General features: G+C 44.1%; 1 protein-coding gene across 10 annotated transcripts in view; it reads right to left on the bottom strand.

Moving 5' to 3' along the window:
• Nucleotides 1-18,926, bottom strand: part of CACNB2 (calcium voltage-gated channel auxiliary subunit beta 2) — a 303,174-nt gene that overhangs the window by 70,169 nt on the left and 214,079 nt on the right. For 9 of the 10 annotated variants that reach the window (XM_053259773.1, XM_053259772.1, XM_053259771.1 and 6 more), the window contains one exon: nucleotides 18,565-18,684. In XM_053259773.1, the coding sequence (XP_053115748.1) occupies nucleotides 18,565-18,684 (120 nt within the window). Of the gene's footprint in view, nucleotides 1-18,564; nucleotides 18,685-18,887; nucleotides 18,907-18,926 lie in introns of those variants that run through there. The other variant, XM_053259781.1, reaches the window with a different exon arrangement.

Below are 18,926 nucleotides of genomic sequence, written 5' to 3'. Positions count from 1 at the left end.
TAAGGTGGGAGAGGGTGCACTTACCCCTCCTGCCGCTTTCTCCCCACCAGTGCTTGTTACCGGTAAAAACCTGTGCGGCAGCAGCGTACCACCATGCAGCACCTTCCCCCTCCTTGGCCAGAAGTCCCGGGTTCACGTGTGCATGCCGTGTGCACAGGCGTGCATGCATGTCATGTGCGCATGTGATGTGTGCATGCACACCAGGGAATTCCGGCCACTTCCAGACAAGGAGGGGGAAGGGGTGGCAGGGAGGTACACTGCTGCCCCGAAGGTTTTTACTGGTAACGAGTGCCAGCAGAGAAAAAGCAGTGGGAGGGGTAAGAGCACCCTCCCCCACCCTTAAAGCAGCACCCCCACTGGCATCGGACCACCCAGCCGCTGTTCTATGCACATCCCTAATGTGGGGCATGGGCCCTTTCAGCTGACCTAGTCAGGTGGATAGATTCAGCTGGGACCATGAAGTCCTTAAAAAGCCTGAGCTCCAAGTCTTTTAGGGCTTTAAAAGTAATAACCAGCACCTTGAATTGTATCTGGAAATAGATTCGCAACTAGGACTGTCTTAAAAACAGGGGTAATATGCACACTGTGGATGGCTCCAGATATCAGTCTGGCTGCCACATTCTGAATCATCCATAGTTTCCAAAAACCTTTCAAGAGCAGCCCCATAAGGAGTTCATTGTTTCCAGCTCAACTGCACATAGAGATTGGCACCTAGAGCGCCCATCTTTTGGGAGAATCCCCCAATGCATCGAGTGTGTTGTGCTGTGAATTGTGGGATTCATGGAGGCCAGGACAATGAATCCTGGCCTCAGATCAATCCGCCCTGCTCCATGCTGCACAGAGCAGGGCTGGTCATTTGGGAGCATGCTGCCCACACCTACCAACAAAACTACAATCATCTGCGGGGAATGCAAGGTTTGGGAAGCCTTCCACCCACCTACCTGGCAGGCTGTGTGAATGGAATCAGATGACACAGTGAGATAGAGCATGGTGTCATCTGCATATAGGTGATAATACAGCCCAAATATCTGGACCATCTCTGCCAGTGGTTTCAAGGGGAACAAGATTGATATCTGTGGGAACCCATGGGATCGAACATTAATCCTCCAATAACACCTGTTGGCCCTGGTCCCCCAAAGACTGGAACCTATCTCAAAATGACCCACCCAGTCCCAACAGGTTGGGAACAAATGGACGAGAAGGATATCATGGCTGATGGTTTCGAAGGTCACTGAGAGGTCCAGCAAAACCAACAGGGACACACTATTTAGCTCTTAGAGTAGATTATCCACCAAGAAGGCATCAGTCTCATAAACAGGTCAAAAACCAGATTGAAATGGATCATCCAGAAAATGTGTGTCATCCAAGACAATCTGCAGCTGGATCACCATTATGCTATAACCTCATCCAAAAAGGGGGGATTAGAAACCAGCCAGCAGTTGTGAAGATTGGGGGGACCAAAACAGGGCTTTTTCAATAGATGTCTAACCACAACCCTTTTGTAAACTTGTCCTCCTTTAATGAAAGATTGACAATAACCTCCAATCACCGAGCTGTCCACACTTTGCCTGGAAGGGCAATGATTATTTATTATTATTTATTTATTTATTACATTTATATCCCCCTCTTCCCAAGGGGCCCAGAGTGGTGTACTACATACTTAAGTTTCTCCTCACAACAACCCTGTGAAGTAGGTTAGGCTGAGAGAGATGTGACTGGCCCAGAGTCACCCAGCTAGTATCATGGCTGAATGGGGATTTGAACTCAGGTCTTCCTGGTCCTAGTCCAGCACTTTGACCACTACACCATGCTGGCTCACAATCAAGTGCTCATGATGCTGCCCACATGATAGCAAGGATTTTGTCCACATAATCAGCCCCGCCCCCCACATACACAGAAAGCTTTCCAAAACAACAGGACAAGAATATGTCTGGCAAGTCACAGGACACTGCACAACACCTGGAGTCCAAGTTGGCATGTATATACACAATATGACTATCAACAAAATGTCAATCAAGTTGTTCACAGTGGATCATTGATTCATCATCCCTAGACTCTTGGGGCAATATGCAACAAAACTCTAGACACTTGAAACAGCTCTGCTGGCCTACTCTACATGGACACAATGTAGAGCAGAAAAGTAAACTTTATTTGCCACCATCACCACCATGGAATAGTTCCTAAATGGGTTCCAGCCCATGCTCAGATTCATTGCAAATCAAAATTAATATAAGTAAGACCACAGCCACCTTAAGTGGTGCAGCGGGGAAATGCTTGACTAACAAGCAGAAGGTTGCCAGTTCGAATCCTCGCTGGTACTATATTGGGCAGCAGCGATATAGGAAGATGCTGAAAGGCATCATCTCACACTGTGCAGGAGGAGGCAATGGTAAACCCCTCCTGAATTCTACCAAAGAAAACCACAGGGCTCTGTGGGCGCCAGGAGTCAAAATTGACTTGATGACAAACGTTACCTTTACATTTAAGACCACAAATATGTTTTGGTTAAAAAAAGAAAATTAACTCAGATTTCCCCCCTGAAAATTTGCTTAATGTTTGAATTGAGAAACAAATGGAAATGACCTAAAATAAGATTAATGTTTAAGAAAGGCAGATAAGAAGCCATTTTTGTTTCGTGGTATGTCAGGTTTTTTTCCATTTGTTTACAAAGTTAAACTTTGTTGGTTGCACAAAACCAGGTTGCCTGGTTCAGTTCGAGTCTGAATTGGACTTGAACCAGACATGTTTGTTTTTGTGCACCCCTGAACATGCTCCAGTTTGGTTCGGGGTTTCATGTTATTTTTTTTTAAAAAAAACTTTTTAAAAAGTAATAGAATTCACTGCCTCCCCCTCCATGGGCTTCTCTGCGGTCGCAGGGGTGGTGGTCTCCAGAGGTTCCCCCTCTCCCACTGGCCTCCATTTAATAACAAATAGCCCAGTTCGGGCAGTTTTCAGCCTGGGTCCAGGCCATGCAGAGGTCCATTGGGCATGTGCGGTGGCCTCCAAAATAGCTGCTGCCACAGAGGTGAGGTCCAGAACAGGCCGAAAACCACCCAAACTGGGCTATTTGTTATGGAGGCTTGCAGAGGGAGGGGGAACCTCTGGAGACTTCCCTGAAGCCACAGAGAATCATCCAGAGTGGGAGGTGGTGAGTTTTATTACTTTTTTAAAAAGTTTTAATTTTTTTTAAAAAACGAACCCCTGAACCCAAACCGGGAGTTGTTCGGTCCGCAGTCATGCCGAACAGCGGCCGGTTCGGGGGTGGTTTGATATCGAACCACTGCACCAGCCATGTTAGATGTCGAATGGGTTCGAATTTGAACCCGTTTGCACATCCCTATTTGTTGGTAGGCATGTTGTATCATTTATTTTGTTTGTAAAGTAACTAAATGTTACCCTGGCATTTTCCCATATGAGGAGGAGCCATAGCTTAGTGGTAAAACACATGCTTTGCATGCATATGGTCCAAGGTCCAATCCCTAGTATCTCCAGCTAGCCGTTGAAAAGACCAATCTGAAACTTAAAGAGCTACAGCTAGTCTTTATAGACAATACTGAGCTAGACTGAGCAAGGATGTGGCTCAGTCTAAGTTCATTTGTTCATATTGTGCTGCTTATTAAAAAGGTACTTAAGATACCTTGAAAATGCCAAAGTAATGTTGAATTAAGCTACTCAAAGTTTTATTCTACCAGCAAAATAAAAGTTATGAACACCTACAAACAATTAGATAAACCTATTTTCATAGAAAAATCTGCTAGAACTGGGTGTGTGTGTGCGCGTGTGTGCGCTGCTAAACAGCTTAGGCCCTGGGTATTTAAGAGAATGTATTTTCTGCCATGAGTCCCACCGTCCATTGAGATCATCCAGAGAAGTTTGTCTGTAGTTGCCACCAGCTTGTCTGAAGGCTACACAGGGAGGCTCCTTCTCTGTGGCTGCCCCTGTTGCTCTGGAAGGTAGGGATGTGCACAAAGTGTTTTGTGCACATCCAAGGCGGTGGCGAATGGGCACTTTAAACGGAGGGAGGCAGGTCTTATCTGCCCCTCCATTGGTCCTTTGCAACCCCCTGCCACCCCAGCGCGGCACTCTCCATGACAAAAAGCCCCACTGTCCATTCTTACAAGAAAAGCTGTGCGGGGGCTTCCTGTTTGGGAACAGGCACTGAAATGTTTCATGCACATCCCCACTGGAATGTGCTCCTTACTGAAATAAGAGTCTCCCCATCTTTGACAACTTCAAAAAAGTCTTTAAAGACTTATTTTTTTCACCCAATGTTTTAAACTTGACTGTGGTTTTAAATTGTTTTAAGGTTTTCATCCCCCCCGCCCCGCTTTGTTTGTTTTATGTTGTAAACTGCCCAGAGATGGAAGTTTGGGGCAGTCTACAAATCTGATAGATAGACAGGTAGAAACTCAAGGGTTCTACAAAAAAAGTTGCAAGGCCGAAGTTCATTTTCTCTCTCTCTCTCTCTCTCTCTCTCTCTCTCTCTCTCTCTCTCTCTCTCTCATATAGTAACAGTAAGCAATTTAATACAAAATGTACTATGAAAGATACTGTCAGTCTGTGTAGGCCTCCTCTTTCACTACTATTATAGGATTGTTCTTTTCCAATTTATTATAAACAAACCTGTAATTCAGGTCAACACTAGGGTTTAAATTGCACCCATACATTTTTTTTTTTGCAAATCCATTAAGATTTATTTATTTAAAATTTCTTGTATACTGCCTCCTCCAAAGACTAAAAATAACAATAGCAATAATTTAAAAAAAATGAAAGGGCAAAAGCATCGGGAAAAGGTAGGTCTTAAGAAGGGCCTTAAAAGCCACTAAGAAGAGGGCTGAATGGATCGGGGGGAAGGGTGTTCCAAAGAAGACGGGCGGCCACAGAGAAGGCCTTCCTATAGGCCCAGGCACCACGCACTACACCAGGGCCTGGGACACTAAGGAGATGGCTCTTGATGGATTTTATTCAAGCCCAAAGTGTCAATGGTACTCTAGAGATGATTATCACTATGCATGACTACTATCATAGAACAAATGGATGCACTGGCTTAAATAGGTTGACAGTCTACACTATAGGAATGTGCAGAATGTTCCACACTCGGAATGTTCTGACTGGGAAAGTGCTGTTTTGAGTGTTCCGAGCTCGGAACAGAACACCCTTCAAACGAAGGGCCTATTCTGAGCTTGAAACATTTTGAACTCAACCAGTTCTTCCGATGGAACGTTCGAGGGTTTAGTGTTCCATTCCGTGCTAAATCCCTGTCATGCACATCCCTACTACATTATATGATTGTATTGACATTATTAGTTCTTAAATAATGGAAGTTGTATGATTACCATCACATTTGTACATAGTCTGGAAACTGCAGTTGGTACAGTATGTAGCAGCCAGGTTGGTATCTGGGGTTACCTGAAGAGAATTTGAAGCCTACTCTGGGAAGAGGAGAAGCCACCTGAGAAGGTAGCAAGCTTTTTTAACAACAGCAGCAGCAGCAGCAACAACAACTACAACTACAACATTCTTTCCTTCTTCAAACAAACAGGAGGAAGGGGAGATTTTGAGGGGCTGGTATCTCTTTAGGGAAGAAGTCCCAGTGTGTGGGTGTCTGTGTTTGCTTTTTGCCAGGGCTGGTTTGGGGATTGTGTAGCTTTGATTTTTTTAGTTTCTTTCTTGCCTGGAGACAGTGGAAACTGCCAGCTAGGGCTGAGGGGAGCACACCTGGTGGGAGGGGCCACATTCCTGTTGAGCTTGTTTGCCTCACTTTGAAACCTCCTCTCTACGTAAGAAGCAATGGCCAGAGAGAGGAGTGAACAGAACTTGGTGAACAGGAATTAGCAAACAAGGTCATAGGAATTTTGTGTGGAGTTTAGCGGGGAAGTGTGCTTGGAAGTGAAAGAGCCCCCTTGATCACAAGGAGACCAACCGGAAAATAAGGTAAGTACTACTCCCTCTTTCATATTCTCATGAAATAAAGTTGGAACTGTTGAATAGCTGTCAACTTCAGCTAAGACCTCACTTTTAAATAAACAATCTCCAATAATCTAAACAGCCAACAAAACCAGTCATGAAGATAGAAAGCCAGAAGGGGAGGAGGCGCATCCCAATGCATTGCATGGAATGTTGCATGTATGACCATTTGCTTGATGGGCAGAAGTCATGGGTGTGTGCTCGGTGTAAGGAGCTCCTGGGTCTCAGGGGACAAGTACATTTCCTTGAAACCAAGGTGCCTAACCTGGAGAAGCTCAGAGAGGTACTTACATGAGACCTCAGGGGACGTGGTTGAGGCATCCCATTCCCAGGCTGATAGCTCCTCTGCTGTCAGGGAGAATGATAAGCATGGGGAAGGAGGATATCATTCTGAGGAAGAGAGAAATGCTCCCTTAGGATGGACCCCTTCTGTGAAGGGGATGAGACCATATCCTCTCACTAGTGATGTGCATGGAACCGTGGAGGTGTGGTTCGATGGTGGTGGGGAAGGCTGCAATTACCCCTCCCACCGCTTTTCCCCTACTGGCACTCCATTTTTTGCAAAGCCCATAGGGCAGCAGTGTACCTCCCTGCCGGCCCTTCCCCCGTTCTTGGCCGGAAGTACTGGGCGCACGTGTGCATGGCAGACAGGCGCACGCACGCAATGGGCGCACACACGCCCGGTACTTCCAGCCAAGAACAGGGGAAGGGGCAGCAGGGAGGTACGTTGCCGCCCCATGGGTTTTGCAAAAAATGGAGCATCCGTGGGGGGAAAGTGGCAGAGGAGTAAGTGCACCCTCCCCCACCCTTAAAGAGGCACACCCCCCCCCCCGGCATCAAACCTTTGAGCCGGCACCACCTTCGACCGGGTTCGGAGGCTTCTAGAATGGCCTCCGTACTGGTTCATGCACACCCCTACCTCTCACACAGGGGATACTCCTCTGGGGCTGGCGGCCTCCTAGTAGCGGGCAAATCTATCATTAGGGCATAGAGAGATGGATCTGTGATCTGCCTGCAGACTGCATGGTGACTTCTCTGCCTGGTATGAAGGTTGCAGACATCACATGCGTCTAGATAGGTGTGTCGGGGTCTCGCTGCATCTGCTCCCTACCTTGCCCCTTCAGCGGGCTTGGCAGAGGCCCCACAATACCCAAGCCGTCCACCACAATCCCGGCTGTGTCTTGCAGCCTCCAACCTGAGCCCAACAGGCTCTGTTGGCCCCCTTGGTTGGGTGACCTAGTGTTGCCCGATGAAAGCAAGATCTCACGAGACACAATTTACACCTCGCGAGATCCTGAGCCGAATTCTCACAAGACTTCTGGAGGAGACACCGGATTTCGCGAGAGTAGCTGCGAGACTTCGTGGCTATATAAGAATGGGCTGGCCCATGATGAGGGGCAAGACCACTGAGGGCTGCTGAGGTGAATGGAACCCCAGGCTGAGAGTAGCCCTAAAAAGTGGCAGAGGTCTGGGACAGCCTGTGAAGACAACAGGTGCCAGACTGAGGAAGTCGCTGTGGCAAAGGAACTCTGAAGCCAGACCTTGGATAATTCTGAAGGTGGACCAGAACTGGGGCAACGAGGACTTTCCCTTCTCCCACCCCTCTTTGAGTCCAACAAGGAAGATAAGACACTGCTGGGGAGGAGTCAGCTGTCATGGTGCACATCGGCACCAACAATGTTGGGAAATGCCGTCAGATCGTCCTGGAAGCCAGATCTAGGCTGCTAGGTAGCATAGTGGGTATGAACTATTTACTTGGGGGGGGGGGCAGGACCCCCAAGGTAGCATCCTCAGAAATGCTACCTGTTCCACATGCAGGGCCAGCAAGACAGGCAGAGCTGAGCAGTCTCAATGCATACATGAGACAGTGGTGCCGGGAGGAGGGGTTTGATTTGAGCCAGTGTGGTGTAGTGGTTAGAGTGCTGGACTAGGACTGGGGAGACCCAAGTTCAAATCCCCATTCAGCCATGATACTTGCTGGGCCAGTCACTTCTCTCTCAGCCAGACCTACTTCACAGGATTGTTGTAAGGAGAAACCTAAGTATGTAGTACACCGCTCTGGCTCCTTGGAGGAAGAGCAGGATATAAAATATATATAAATAAATAAATAAATAAATAAAATTTGTTAGGTATCTGTCATGTATGCTGTCAAGCTGGAGAGTACTTACAGCTTATTTTTAGGCAGCCACTGTGCTGAATAACAATATATTGTGAGCTGACTTGGAATCAATTTAAAAAAAAATTAAAATACTTCCAAAGTGTAACTAGATGCAACGGAAGGCAAGGCTCCTAAATCTACATCAGTTACATAAAGAAGGATTTTCAGAGGGTGCAGCTTGTCACATGGGATGGTTTGCTGCATTTGCTCTTTTACGCAGCTGTTAAAGGTAAAGGAACTGTGAGTTATTTTGCATCTGGCCATCCTAGTTCTGATATGCATGTGAAATAAGCAAACAGCAAACTGCTGTTTCTTCGTCCATTGTTATATGTAGAATTAATTATGGTTGAAAATATTCTTTTATGCACACATGATGCCAAATGACCCAGGATGCTCTGTTCTATTATAGTCTTGACACTGGTCAGTGGAACATTTTTCAAATACCTATAGGCGACAAGTACTAGTAGTCTTCAACAGGAATAATAAAAAATGAAAAAGGCCATGGACTTCCTGAGCCCCAGAGCACTGTGGCCTAAATCAGCACTGGTGTGGATTTAGGTCTCGTGCCAATCACAGTTTCCCCTCTGGACAGTGTTTCCCTCATCAAAAGGAAGGCTCAAACACGGCAAAGTTTAAGAATTCTGAATGTCTTACTGAAAAGAAATCAAAGGAATACGATAAAAGCAAATTACATTCTCAAAGGCTACTCAAAATAAAACAACCTTGTTCTGAAAAATTTGAGCCACAGGCTGCAATCCTAAAACACACTGGCTGATGTGATCCACAGCCCTTGGGAGATGGAAGGTGGGTTGCCGGTCCACAATAAGCCTTCAGTATCTCAGTGCTGAAGGCTTCTTTCCACAGCAGACCGAGCATGGAGGGGAGAGTGATTTTCGTATATCTCCCCTCCCTCCAAAAGCCTTTATAACTGTACACATCTGTTCTTAAGGACTGCACCGCCCTTAAGAACAGAGTTATACAATTGTAAAGAGATTTTGAAGTGGGTGGGGGTATATGTGAAAATAGCTCCCGCTACTCCTCCATGCCCAGTCTGCTGCAGAGAAAGGCCTTCAGTGCAGGGATTCTGCAGATCTGCAGCCCTCCTTCTGTTGTCAGAGGACTGTGGATCATGCCAGCCACTTGCTAGAGAGTGCCACTGAACTCAGAGGGATTTACTTCTGACTAGTATTGCGCTGCACAGTTGTTTGATCACCCTTCCACACATCAATTTACACCCTCAAAGCTCAACAAAACAAATACAAATATACCCATACGGCAAAATTATTTGAAAGCTTAACCCAGTTTTTATCATTTGGTGAAACAGTAATAGCAGTGACCACTCCTGCTTGTCAAGGGCAAGGTGGACTCCAAGAGCAGAAGATTTTGGGGGAAACAGCACCCTGCTATCTCACTTGTCTCCCATCAGGGAAGCTCTGACCTGAGCAGTAGAACAGCCACCACTCAGCAAAGAGCCCTTCTGAGACAATCCTTCTCAGTCACTGCTTTCAATCCTCCTCTTCATCCTCCTCTTCCTCGCCCAGTGTGCTCCTTGCTACATTCCTTCCATGCTGCTGCCGGGCTAAAGAAAGGATGTAGGAGTAAAGGAAAAGAAGGAAGAAGAAGAGGAACTTATGAAAGGACAGTAAAGTGCAGGAGATGCTCTACAGAGCACTCTACTGCTCTTTCCATAAAATACAAAAGTCATGCCGTAGAGCACCTTCTATGGTATTTCCATAATTTCCTCGTCAGCTTCCTTCTTTTCATTTCCACTTGCAGAGGAGATGGTAGATGTGGACGTTGTTTATGCACCTAAGGAAGCAACTGTGGCTGATCTAGCTGCAGAAGACAAAACAAAAAAGAGGTCCACAGGAGAGAGGAGGCAGCATTTGGTTCCTGCTGCAGGTGTGTTGAAGTCTTGGGCCAACATGCTTGCTTCTCCATCTTCAACTGTCTTCCCACAGTTGCCATCACTGCTGTTGCTTGTCTAATAAGCCCCTAAGCTGTGCCACTTTTACCTTTCCCAGCTCTTATTTGTGTGTACAACATCCAGTTTTCACTTTGCCAGATGCTCCTTCCTCATTCCAAACAAGGGCTGTGATTTCAGAGAACTTCAACCTGTACACCCAACAGTTCAAATCTCTGCTTCCTTTTCACAGATAGAGCTGAAAGACACATTAGCCCAACCCTCTACTCAGTGCAGAAAACTGCAACAGCGTCCCTGACAGATGGCTGTTGAGTCTCTATTTGAAAACCTTCAGTGAAGGAAAGCCCACCACTGCGTGAAGCAGACTGTTCCATTGTCAAACATCTTTAACAGACAGGAAATTCTTCCTAATGCCTAACCTAAATCTGCTTATGTTTAATTTCAGCCCAATGGTTCTAGTCAGGGGCGTAACTACCATTAGGCAAGGGGAGGCGGCTGCCTGGGGGCCCCCACGCCTCGAGGGGCCCCCCAGAGGCAAGTCACATGACTCCCCAACACCCGCAGAGCTTCGGTGCCATGGAAAAGCAAACCCCAAGTTTGGAGCAAAGGCTGCATGCATGCAGCAAAGTCCTTGTCTGCAGAAGCAACTCTGAGCCGGGAGCGCTCTTCCCCATGGCGAGGGTGGAGGGACGGGGTTAAAGTGAGGGAGTGGAGTTTTCTAGAGAAGCTGGCATAATGGGGATGTGAGTGTGAGTGCACTATATATTGTGAAGTGTGTGTGTATCAGCGAGGGGCCCATTTTGAAATTTCGTCTCTGGGCCCACTCCAGCCTTGTTACGCCCCTGGTTCTAGTTCAGCTTATAAGAGAAACACAGAACAAGTCCACACTATCTTCTATACGACAGCCCTTCAGACGTTTGAAGATGGTTACAATATCTCCCCTTCATATTCTCTTCTCCAGGCTAAACACAACCAGATTCTGCAACAGTTCCTCATAGGACTTGATATCCAGATCCCTCATCTTTGTTACCCTCCTCGGAACCTGCTCCATCCAATTTATTGATGACCTTCCTATATGCGTGTAGCTCAGAACTGGACAAGTGAGGTCTGACCAGTGCACAAAGGAGTGGAAAAATTACTTCTCATGATCTGGACACAATGCCTCTAACGCAGTCCAATAATGCCCTAGCTTTTTAGCAGCTGTATCACATAGCTGGCTCATGATCAAACTGTGCTACACCAAAACACCTAGATTACTATTATTTTCCCCCAAATTCAGCACTTTACATTTGTCTCTGCTGTTGAAATCTGACAACATTACAAGAAGTAATAGTTATATTGTCATATTGTAGGTTGAAGGAGAAGATGGCCAGGGCTGTCTCTATGATCCTGCTAGCTGGCTTTACATGAGACCTCTTATTGCAGGTGGTGGGGTGGGGGAAACAATCACCCTTTATTATGAGCTCCACATTTCAGATGAGGATTGAGGCCAATAGATAGTGGGGCAATTCTCATGATCGCCCTGCAGGGAGGGCACAAAGAGAAGGCTGCTTTTCACATACCCTCCCCCCAGACGACCAAGCAGGCCAGTTTTGGCATGCCACCCATGCGCCCACATGGACAGCCCTGCTCTTTGCAGCTCCATGAAGCATGGAGCAGGGTGGAAGGATCTGGGCCCAGAACAATAAATTCTGGCCTCCAGGCATCCCTCAGTGCAATGTGTGGCACATGCATTGCATTGGGGATTTCCTCCCTCCGGTGGGCACTCTATGCGCCCGTCCCTGTGATTCCTCGGGCTATATGCAGGCTGCTGGCAGGCTGAGCAGCAGCTCATGTTTGGAAGTGCTTGGCCGTGCTTTGTTTTCTGTCCATAATCCTGAAAACACATATTAAGGCTGTTCACATGAGTGCTGTTCATGTGAAGCACCAGGATGGAGGCTGATCCCAGGGCTGCCTTGCCGTGTAGCTCAGGTTTTTGCCCCAGGCCATTACCCAGGTAAAAGGGCATGAGTGTGCTGTTCCACCTGAGATCCTGGTCGTGTGTCTGCTCGGGCTGCCTAGAGCACCAGGCTTGCATGGAAATCTTCCAATTCTCTCTTTATTTAGCAGGGGGATTGCAACCGGTCCTATCCATCCCCAGCACAGCATCCCTCCAGTGGCTGTTGCTGGTGTCTAACTTATGTTTCTTTGTGAGCCCTTTGGGGACAGGGAGCCATTTTATTTATTTACTTATATCTATGTAAACTGCTTTGGGAAATTTTGTTGAAAAGCGGTATATACATATTCTTCGTAGCCATATATCCATCTTAATGCACCATGCTCCTCAAGTGGTGCATTGAGGGATCGGGGCCAGGCTGCATTTCCCCAGGCTCCATATGGCTGCATGGCTCCCAGCAGCACTGGTCGTGTGGGCGCGTGAGCCGGTTGGCCAAAAGCAGCTCCAGGATCATCTAGGGGGAAGGTAAGAACGTTCCTGCCTTCCATCCAGTCCACCCCGACCCCAGCATTATGGTCGTGTTCATTTCTTTGCTTCTTCTTCCCTCAAGTCTGTCTTCGGCCTTGAGTCTTCCTAGTCCCAAATTCATCTTTCCAGGCTCTGAACCAAGTATTCCAGTTACATCCTGACAAGCTCTGGACAGGAGCAAGGTCATGAAAATTCTATGACTTACTCTCTTTGTTTCAAAAGCTGGAGAAAAGCCACAAGTGAACTCCCAAGTCCCACTTTGGCCAACCCAAATATATACAAAAAGTCAATTGTGCTTTTTACAATAAAGTGTTTTAAGTAAAAGGACTGACAATTAAATCAAGGACTGCAAAAGTGGAACATGTCATTATTAATTATTTTCTGAATACTTCATGGGAAGTTGTATTATTTCTACTTGTCCCTAATGTGTGATAAAATGAAGGAAACTTTATGTATAAAATGATCAGTTTTTCACATGTGAAACATTAGTACATTAATTGCCTAACATACACTGACACAATTGTGACAGGCCTGTATAATAATTGACAGGTATTCAATTTTATATGAGAAACCATAAGAAATAGTTTCTTCATATGACACTTACTGAACTTAAAAGATTTAACAGGATTACAGAAGTCAGTGGCCTAATATTTCAGTCAACTATTATATGCATTATAAGAAATAATAGCTGTGTTTTTTCTCCTGCTGTGTGACTAATTATTGAGAAAAGAAAGATTTAGGTTTAAAATGTAAGACTCTGAAATGAGGACAAGAAAGTCTTCCATTTTAACTGAGTGAAAACCAGATAATATACACATAATAAAAACTGTTAAGGTTTTCCTGTTAACGTGTTTATGAGTGCAACAACTTTGTGGGTGAAATATCTTCATTATACTTTTAGGAGGTAAACCACACTGTATATAGTTTAAATATATGCCAGGTTTCTGGCAAACTGCAAATTACAGGAAGAGGACATGGATCCTCCTTCTAGGGTTGTGCACAAATCAAATTTTTTGATTCAATTTGTGCCCAAAACAGATCACCCCTGATTTGTTTTGTGTCCAAATCTACCCCACCCAATCACCCCAGATTGATTTGTATTTGCTTCTATTCAATTTGGAGCAATTTGGACCACTTAACAAGGTCCTGGGGCACCAAATTTGGGTGATGAGCATGTCCCTATGGGTGCCACCTACCACCCAAATTTCAAGGCAGTGGGACACTTGGTTGACTTTTAAGGAACTTTTTAATTTTTTTACTGATTTTGAACACTTCCGCCATAGGAAACAATGGTGATTCGAAGTCACCATATCCTAACCCTAACACGGATCCCCAACTTTCATTTTTTCTTTAAAAAAAACCCCTACGCTCTAGCCCTTGTAGAAGTGGAGTTATGGAGCAAAATGTGCAGTCACTATTTTTCAAGAGTTTGGATTCTTTGGTGTATAATAACTTTCCCTCATAATGAATCCCTATGAGGTTTCATTACACACCTTCATTTCTTCTGTTCATTTTGACTGTCACTGGACAGTTCCAACTGTCAACCGCCATGTGTCAACTACACCCCCCCTCCTCCAAATCACCCGAATCAGCTAGATTTGGGTACAAATAGATTTGTACCCGAATCAATTTGCACATCCCTACCTGCTTCCATAGACTGAAAAAATAAGATGAGAATGCAATGCATCTAGCATTTTAATCATAGCTTTCTGCTTACATTATTTGCACCTCATCATTTAGTTTGATGGCAATATCAAGCATTAGTCCCAGATACGTTAAAATATTTGTGATACAGGACCTGGCTGTGCTCCTTTGTTCATTCAATGTTTGTGGTTTGTCAGAAGAAGACTGTTTTCTTTTTATTAATAATCAGGGACAGTGGAAGGCTGTGGTGGAAGTTGAAGTCCTTCCCATCTGCAGATACTGCAGAAGTTCTGCTTGCCTATATATAAAGCATGCCCTTAACAAAGATTGTGATGCAACATAACATACCATGTTATAAGTTCTAGACTATTGTCCATTTAAGTGGGGTGGGGGTGGAAATGCCAGGAGAGAGAAACAAGAAACATTGGAAAAAGCAACAAGAAATTTTGCACCATCCCTAGTTGGGTGCTCAAGACCAAGTTTCAGTTTATGTGTCATACTGCTAATCTCTCTAGCAATTACATAGATATCAAAACAGATGCTGTCAATCATGAAGCCTTTTTAAACTAACCTTGAGATGAAAAGTAAGTTTGAAGATTTTCAAAATGAGAATGCCTTTTTCATAGTTTCTTCTCTCCCCTCTCACCCCTGATACTCACTTGAAAGTATTTTAAAATTGCAATAAATGGTAAAATAGCCTTAAGGAGGCTATTATTAGACATTCTTTGATGAAACCTGCACTGGATCCCTCAGAGTTAGCTAATTACAGACCCTTTTTTAATCTTCTATGGTTGGGCAAGGGGACTGAGCAGTGGTGGCCTCTCAGCTCCAAGCAGTTTGGGATGATGCAGATTATGTGTTTGTCTAGACAGATTATCTAGACAAACTGGCTTTCAAGTGGGCTATGGGGTTGAGACTGCCTTGGCCGGCCTGATAGATGATCTCCAATCGGCTATCGACAGAAGGAGTGTGGCTCTGTTGATCTTTTGGGATCTGTTGGTGGCTTTCAGTACCATCAACCATGGCATCCTTCTGAATCGCCTGAGCAAGGTGGAATAGGGTGGCACTGTTTTACCCTAGCTTCGTTCCTACTTCTCTGGTAGATTCCAGATGGTGTCACTTGGAGACTGATGCTCTGAAAAGCAAGAACTAAAGTGTGGAGCTCTACAAGGCTCCAGACGGTCTCCAGTGCTTTTTATCATCTACATGAAACCACTGGGAGAGATCATCAGGATATTTGGTGCATAGTGTTATCAATATGCTGATGACACCCAGATCTATTTCTCCCTGTCAACCTCATCAGGAAATGGCACGACTTCCCTAAATGCCTGCCTGGAGGTCGTAATGGGCTGGTTGAGGGATAACAAACTGAAGTTGAACCCAAATAAGACCGATGTACTGACTGTGGGGGGAGTTGGGACCAGAGAGATGGTTTAGATCTGCCTGTTCTGGATGCGGTTACACTCACCCTGAAAGATGAGGTACATAGCTTAGGAGTGCTCCTGGATCCCAAACTATCTCTGGTTTCTCAGGCTGAGGCATTGGTCAGGGGTGCTATTTATCATCTTTGGCTGATATCAGCTAACGTCCATTTCTGGAGGTAAATGACCTTAAAACTGTGGTGCATATGCTGGTAACTTCCAGGCGTGACTACTGTAATGCACTCTATGTGGGGCTGCCCTTGTATGTAGTCCAGAAACTACAATTGGTACAGAACGCGGCAGCAAGACTGCTCTTTGGGACAACCCAAAGGGGCCATATAACAATAATTTAAAATAATTGCACTGGCTATCAATGTTTCTGGGCGAAATACAAAATGCTGGTTATTACCTATAAAGCCCTTAACAGCTTGGACCCAGGGCATTTAAGAAAGCACCTTCTTTGTCATGCACTATGTCACCTATTACAATCTTCTGGAGAGGTCTGATTACAGCTGCCGCCGGCTCATTTAGTAGCGACTCGGGACCAGGCCTTCTCTGTGGCTGCCCCAGGGCTTTTGAAATATGCTCCCTGTTAAAATAGGCATATCTCCTTCTCTGCTCCCTGTTAAAATAGCCGTATCTCCTTCTCTGCTCGCTTTTAGGAAGACCCTCAAGATGCACCTGTTTTTGCAGGCTTTTAACTGAAATTAATTTTAAACTGTTTAATTTGTTCTTATTTCATGATATTGTTTTTACTGTACTTTGCAAATTTTTAACTGTTTTTACTCTGTTTTATATTGTTTTACATTTTGTACACCACTAAGTGATGTATATATCAGGAGGTATAAAAATATGATAGATAAATAATAAACAAATGTTTTTGTTGAGAAAAAAGTTCAAATATTAACTTCCAGATATTAACTTTTATGTAGTACTAAAACACTATTGTTGTAGCAGCTTGACACTGCCAATGCCCTCCTCCTTCCACTGTTTACAAGTTGTCTCACAGCCAGAGACAGTGTCAGATCTGGAGATTATTTCTCAACTAACCAAGCTGAGAACACCGGTTTGATGCACGGAAATACAGTTTCAAAACGTCAAGGTCTGCTGTCAGTTTCTCTGTAAACTCCTACAGCAGCATTGCTAGAGGTCATAAATATTACATAAGGGCTGTCCATGCATTCAAGTCAGCATCGCTAAGCCAAATTCCCATAGCAACACTCACATAGATTTACTCATCAGTAAGAGATATATCAGCTTAGCAGGAAGTGTTCTAATGCTATTCCTGTTTTCCAGTAGATTCTTATTATTCAAACACTTTCCTTTGAAAATTTAATTTTACTGATTGTCTTAGGAAAATGTTGACTTTTGACTTGCATCATGCAAAAGCAGCCTTCATAACAGAACAGTCAAATATACGTATATTTATCAACTTCTGGAAACCAAAAGTCCTTAATTATATCTCAAGGTGGTCTTGATGAGAAGATTACTAACTGTAACTGTGCAAAGATTTTTAGCAAGTTTCTATCTCTTAAGATTTAGAATTAAAGCAGGAGAGGGGCAGCTGACAGCAAACTAGTATTCCTTCCAATGATAATTTGGCAGATTTAGGAACCTAAAAAGAGAGGTCAGAGGCTTTTACCAGACCATCTGAAAAATTACACCTCTCAAAGGCTAGTGGCCTCATCTTGCAGTCTTTGGGAAAGTCCGTCTATAGCCCCTCAAGAAGCTGGTTGTATCAGAAATATGTATCAGATATTCAATACTATCATACCATGAACAAATCTCATTTCAGAAATAGTGTTTCACAAAACTCCACAGAAATTTTACCATTGCTTCAGCATACTTCAGTCTGGCAACCCTGCCAAAGACTTGACCAGCTTTTTGAAATCAAATAAGCTTCAGCCATTTCATTCCTGGGGTCAATTAATATTGCCTCACCATGCCCAACTTGCAATATACTAAATTTGAAAATTTGCAATGCATAAAAGCAGAGGTAAGTATAGACAAAACATACACCAACACATGCTAAAGTTGTGCTAAAACAACAACAACTAGTTGCAAAGCCTTATTAAGAAAGGTTTTTAATGTGGAAGACATGTAGTACAATCCTAGGTATATTTGCTTAGCAGAAGTCCTACTACCAAATAACTTTTTAGTGCATCCTGTGTGAACGCTGGTTTTAATATATATCCTGTTGTTTCTAAGAATTGTGGTAAGCCACTCTACAATTTCTGATATTAGGAAGAATATATGGTTTTAAAATTTAAAACACACACACACACACACACACAGAGAGAAAAGAAAGATGGAAAAAAAGAGGAAAGAGTACACAGAATATTAGGGAGAGAAAAGTAAAAGAAAGCATTAGGTAAGAAGAAGACTAAAATAATACAGACCTAAAGTATTACATTCTAAATAAAGAAATTAAACACAGATAAATCAGACTAGGATTTATGTATACTAAGGAAGTGGCATATAACAAATATTATACTAAGAAGGAAGAGTAAAGGGATAAAGGAACAACAACAGTATCGATGGGAGATGCAACAGTTTCTCTCTAACAGTTATGAAGAAAACATTTTTTTAAAAATCACCTGCCTTTGGAACCACACAATCCAAAATCACCACCTAGAAATACTGTAATTCATAATATGTTGGGGGAGAAAAACTGGGATTCAGTGTTCAAACTAATAAGGATTATGAAATATTACTATACGTATTATGCAGATTAACTTTCCACTAGGTGGGAGTTGTTGTGTGTAATGTCCACTTCTGAGAGAAAATTCTCACATTAGTGAAATGTAACTTAAGTTACAGTCCCTAAGCTACTTAGTCTGTAAAAGTAACACAGAAGTCAGAACACAGCAGAATAAGTAGTTAGCTTTGTACTTTACATTTTTCATTCCCGGAAAAAGATGGCCACTGATAACATAGCAGACTTCAGATTCTACTAAAAACCATTTCCAAAACCCAAGAATCCTACCTTTGCCTTTTCCAGCTGTGTCTGGGCCTGCCGTTCTGCCTCTCTTCGCACTGCCTCTCTATCTTCCTCAAGAGACACATCTGAATCAGATGGACGGCTGGTGTAGGAGTCTGCCGAACCCTGGATTATAGAAGAAATGATAAAGAAAATGTTAATTTTTAAAAAGCCAGGCATAATGAAGGCTGAGAATGCTTCTTTATCTTCTTCAGCAATTTAATAGAAATCCTTGTTTAAGAAAAAGGACTACAGTTCCCAAGCACATCAATGAGAAAAATAAGGAGCATGTATATTGTTTTGATTCAGAGACGACTGGGGGGGAATACCTCAAACCAGTATTCTTTCTCCAGTTCTAGGATTGCTGA

Source organism: Hemicordylus capensis, chromosome 6 (genome assembly GCF_027244095.1).
Source record: "Hemicordylus capensis ecotype Gifberg chromosome 6, rHemCap1.1.pri, whole genome shotgun sequence".
Classification (NCBI taxonomy): domain Eukaryota; kingdom Metazoa; phylum Chordata; class Lepidosauria; order Squamata; family Cordylidae; genus Hemicordylus; species Hemicordylus capensis.
This window is presented reverse-complemented; position numbering and strand designations above follow the sequence as displayed.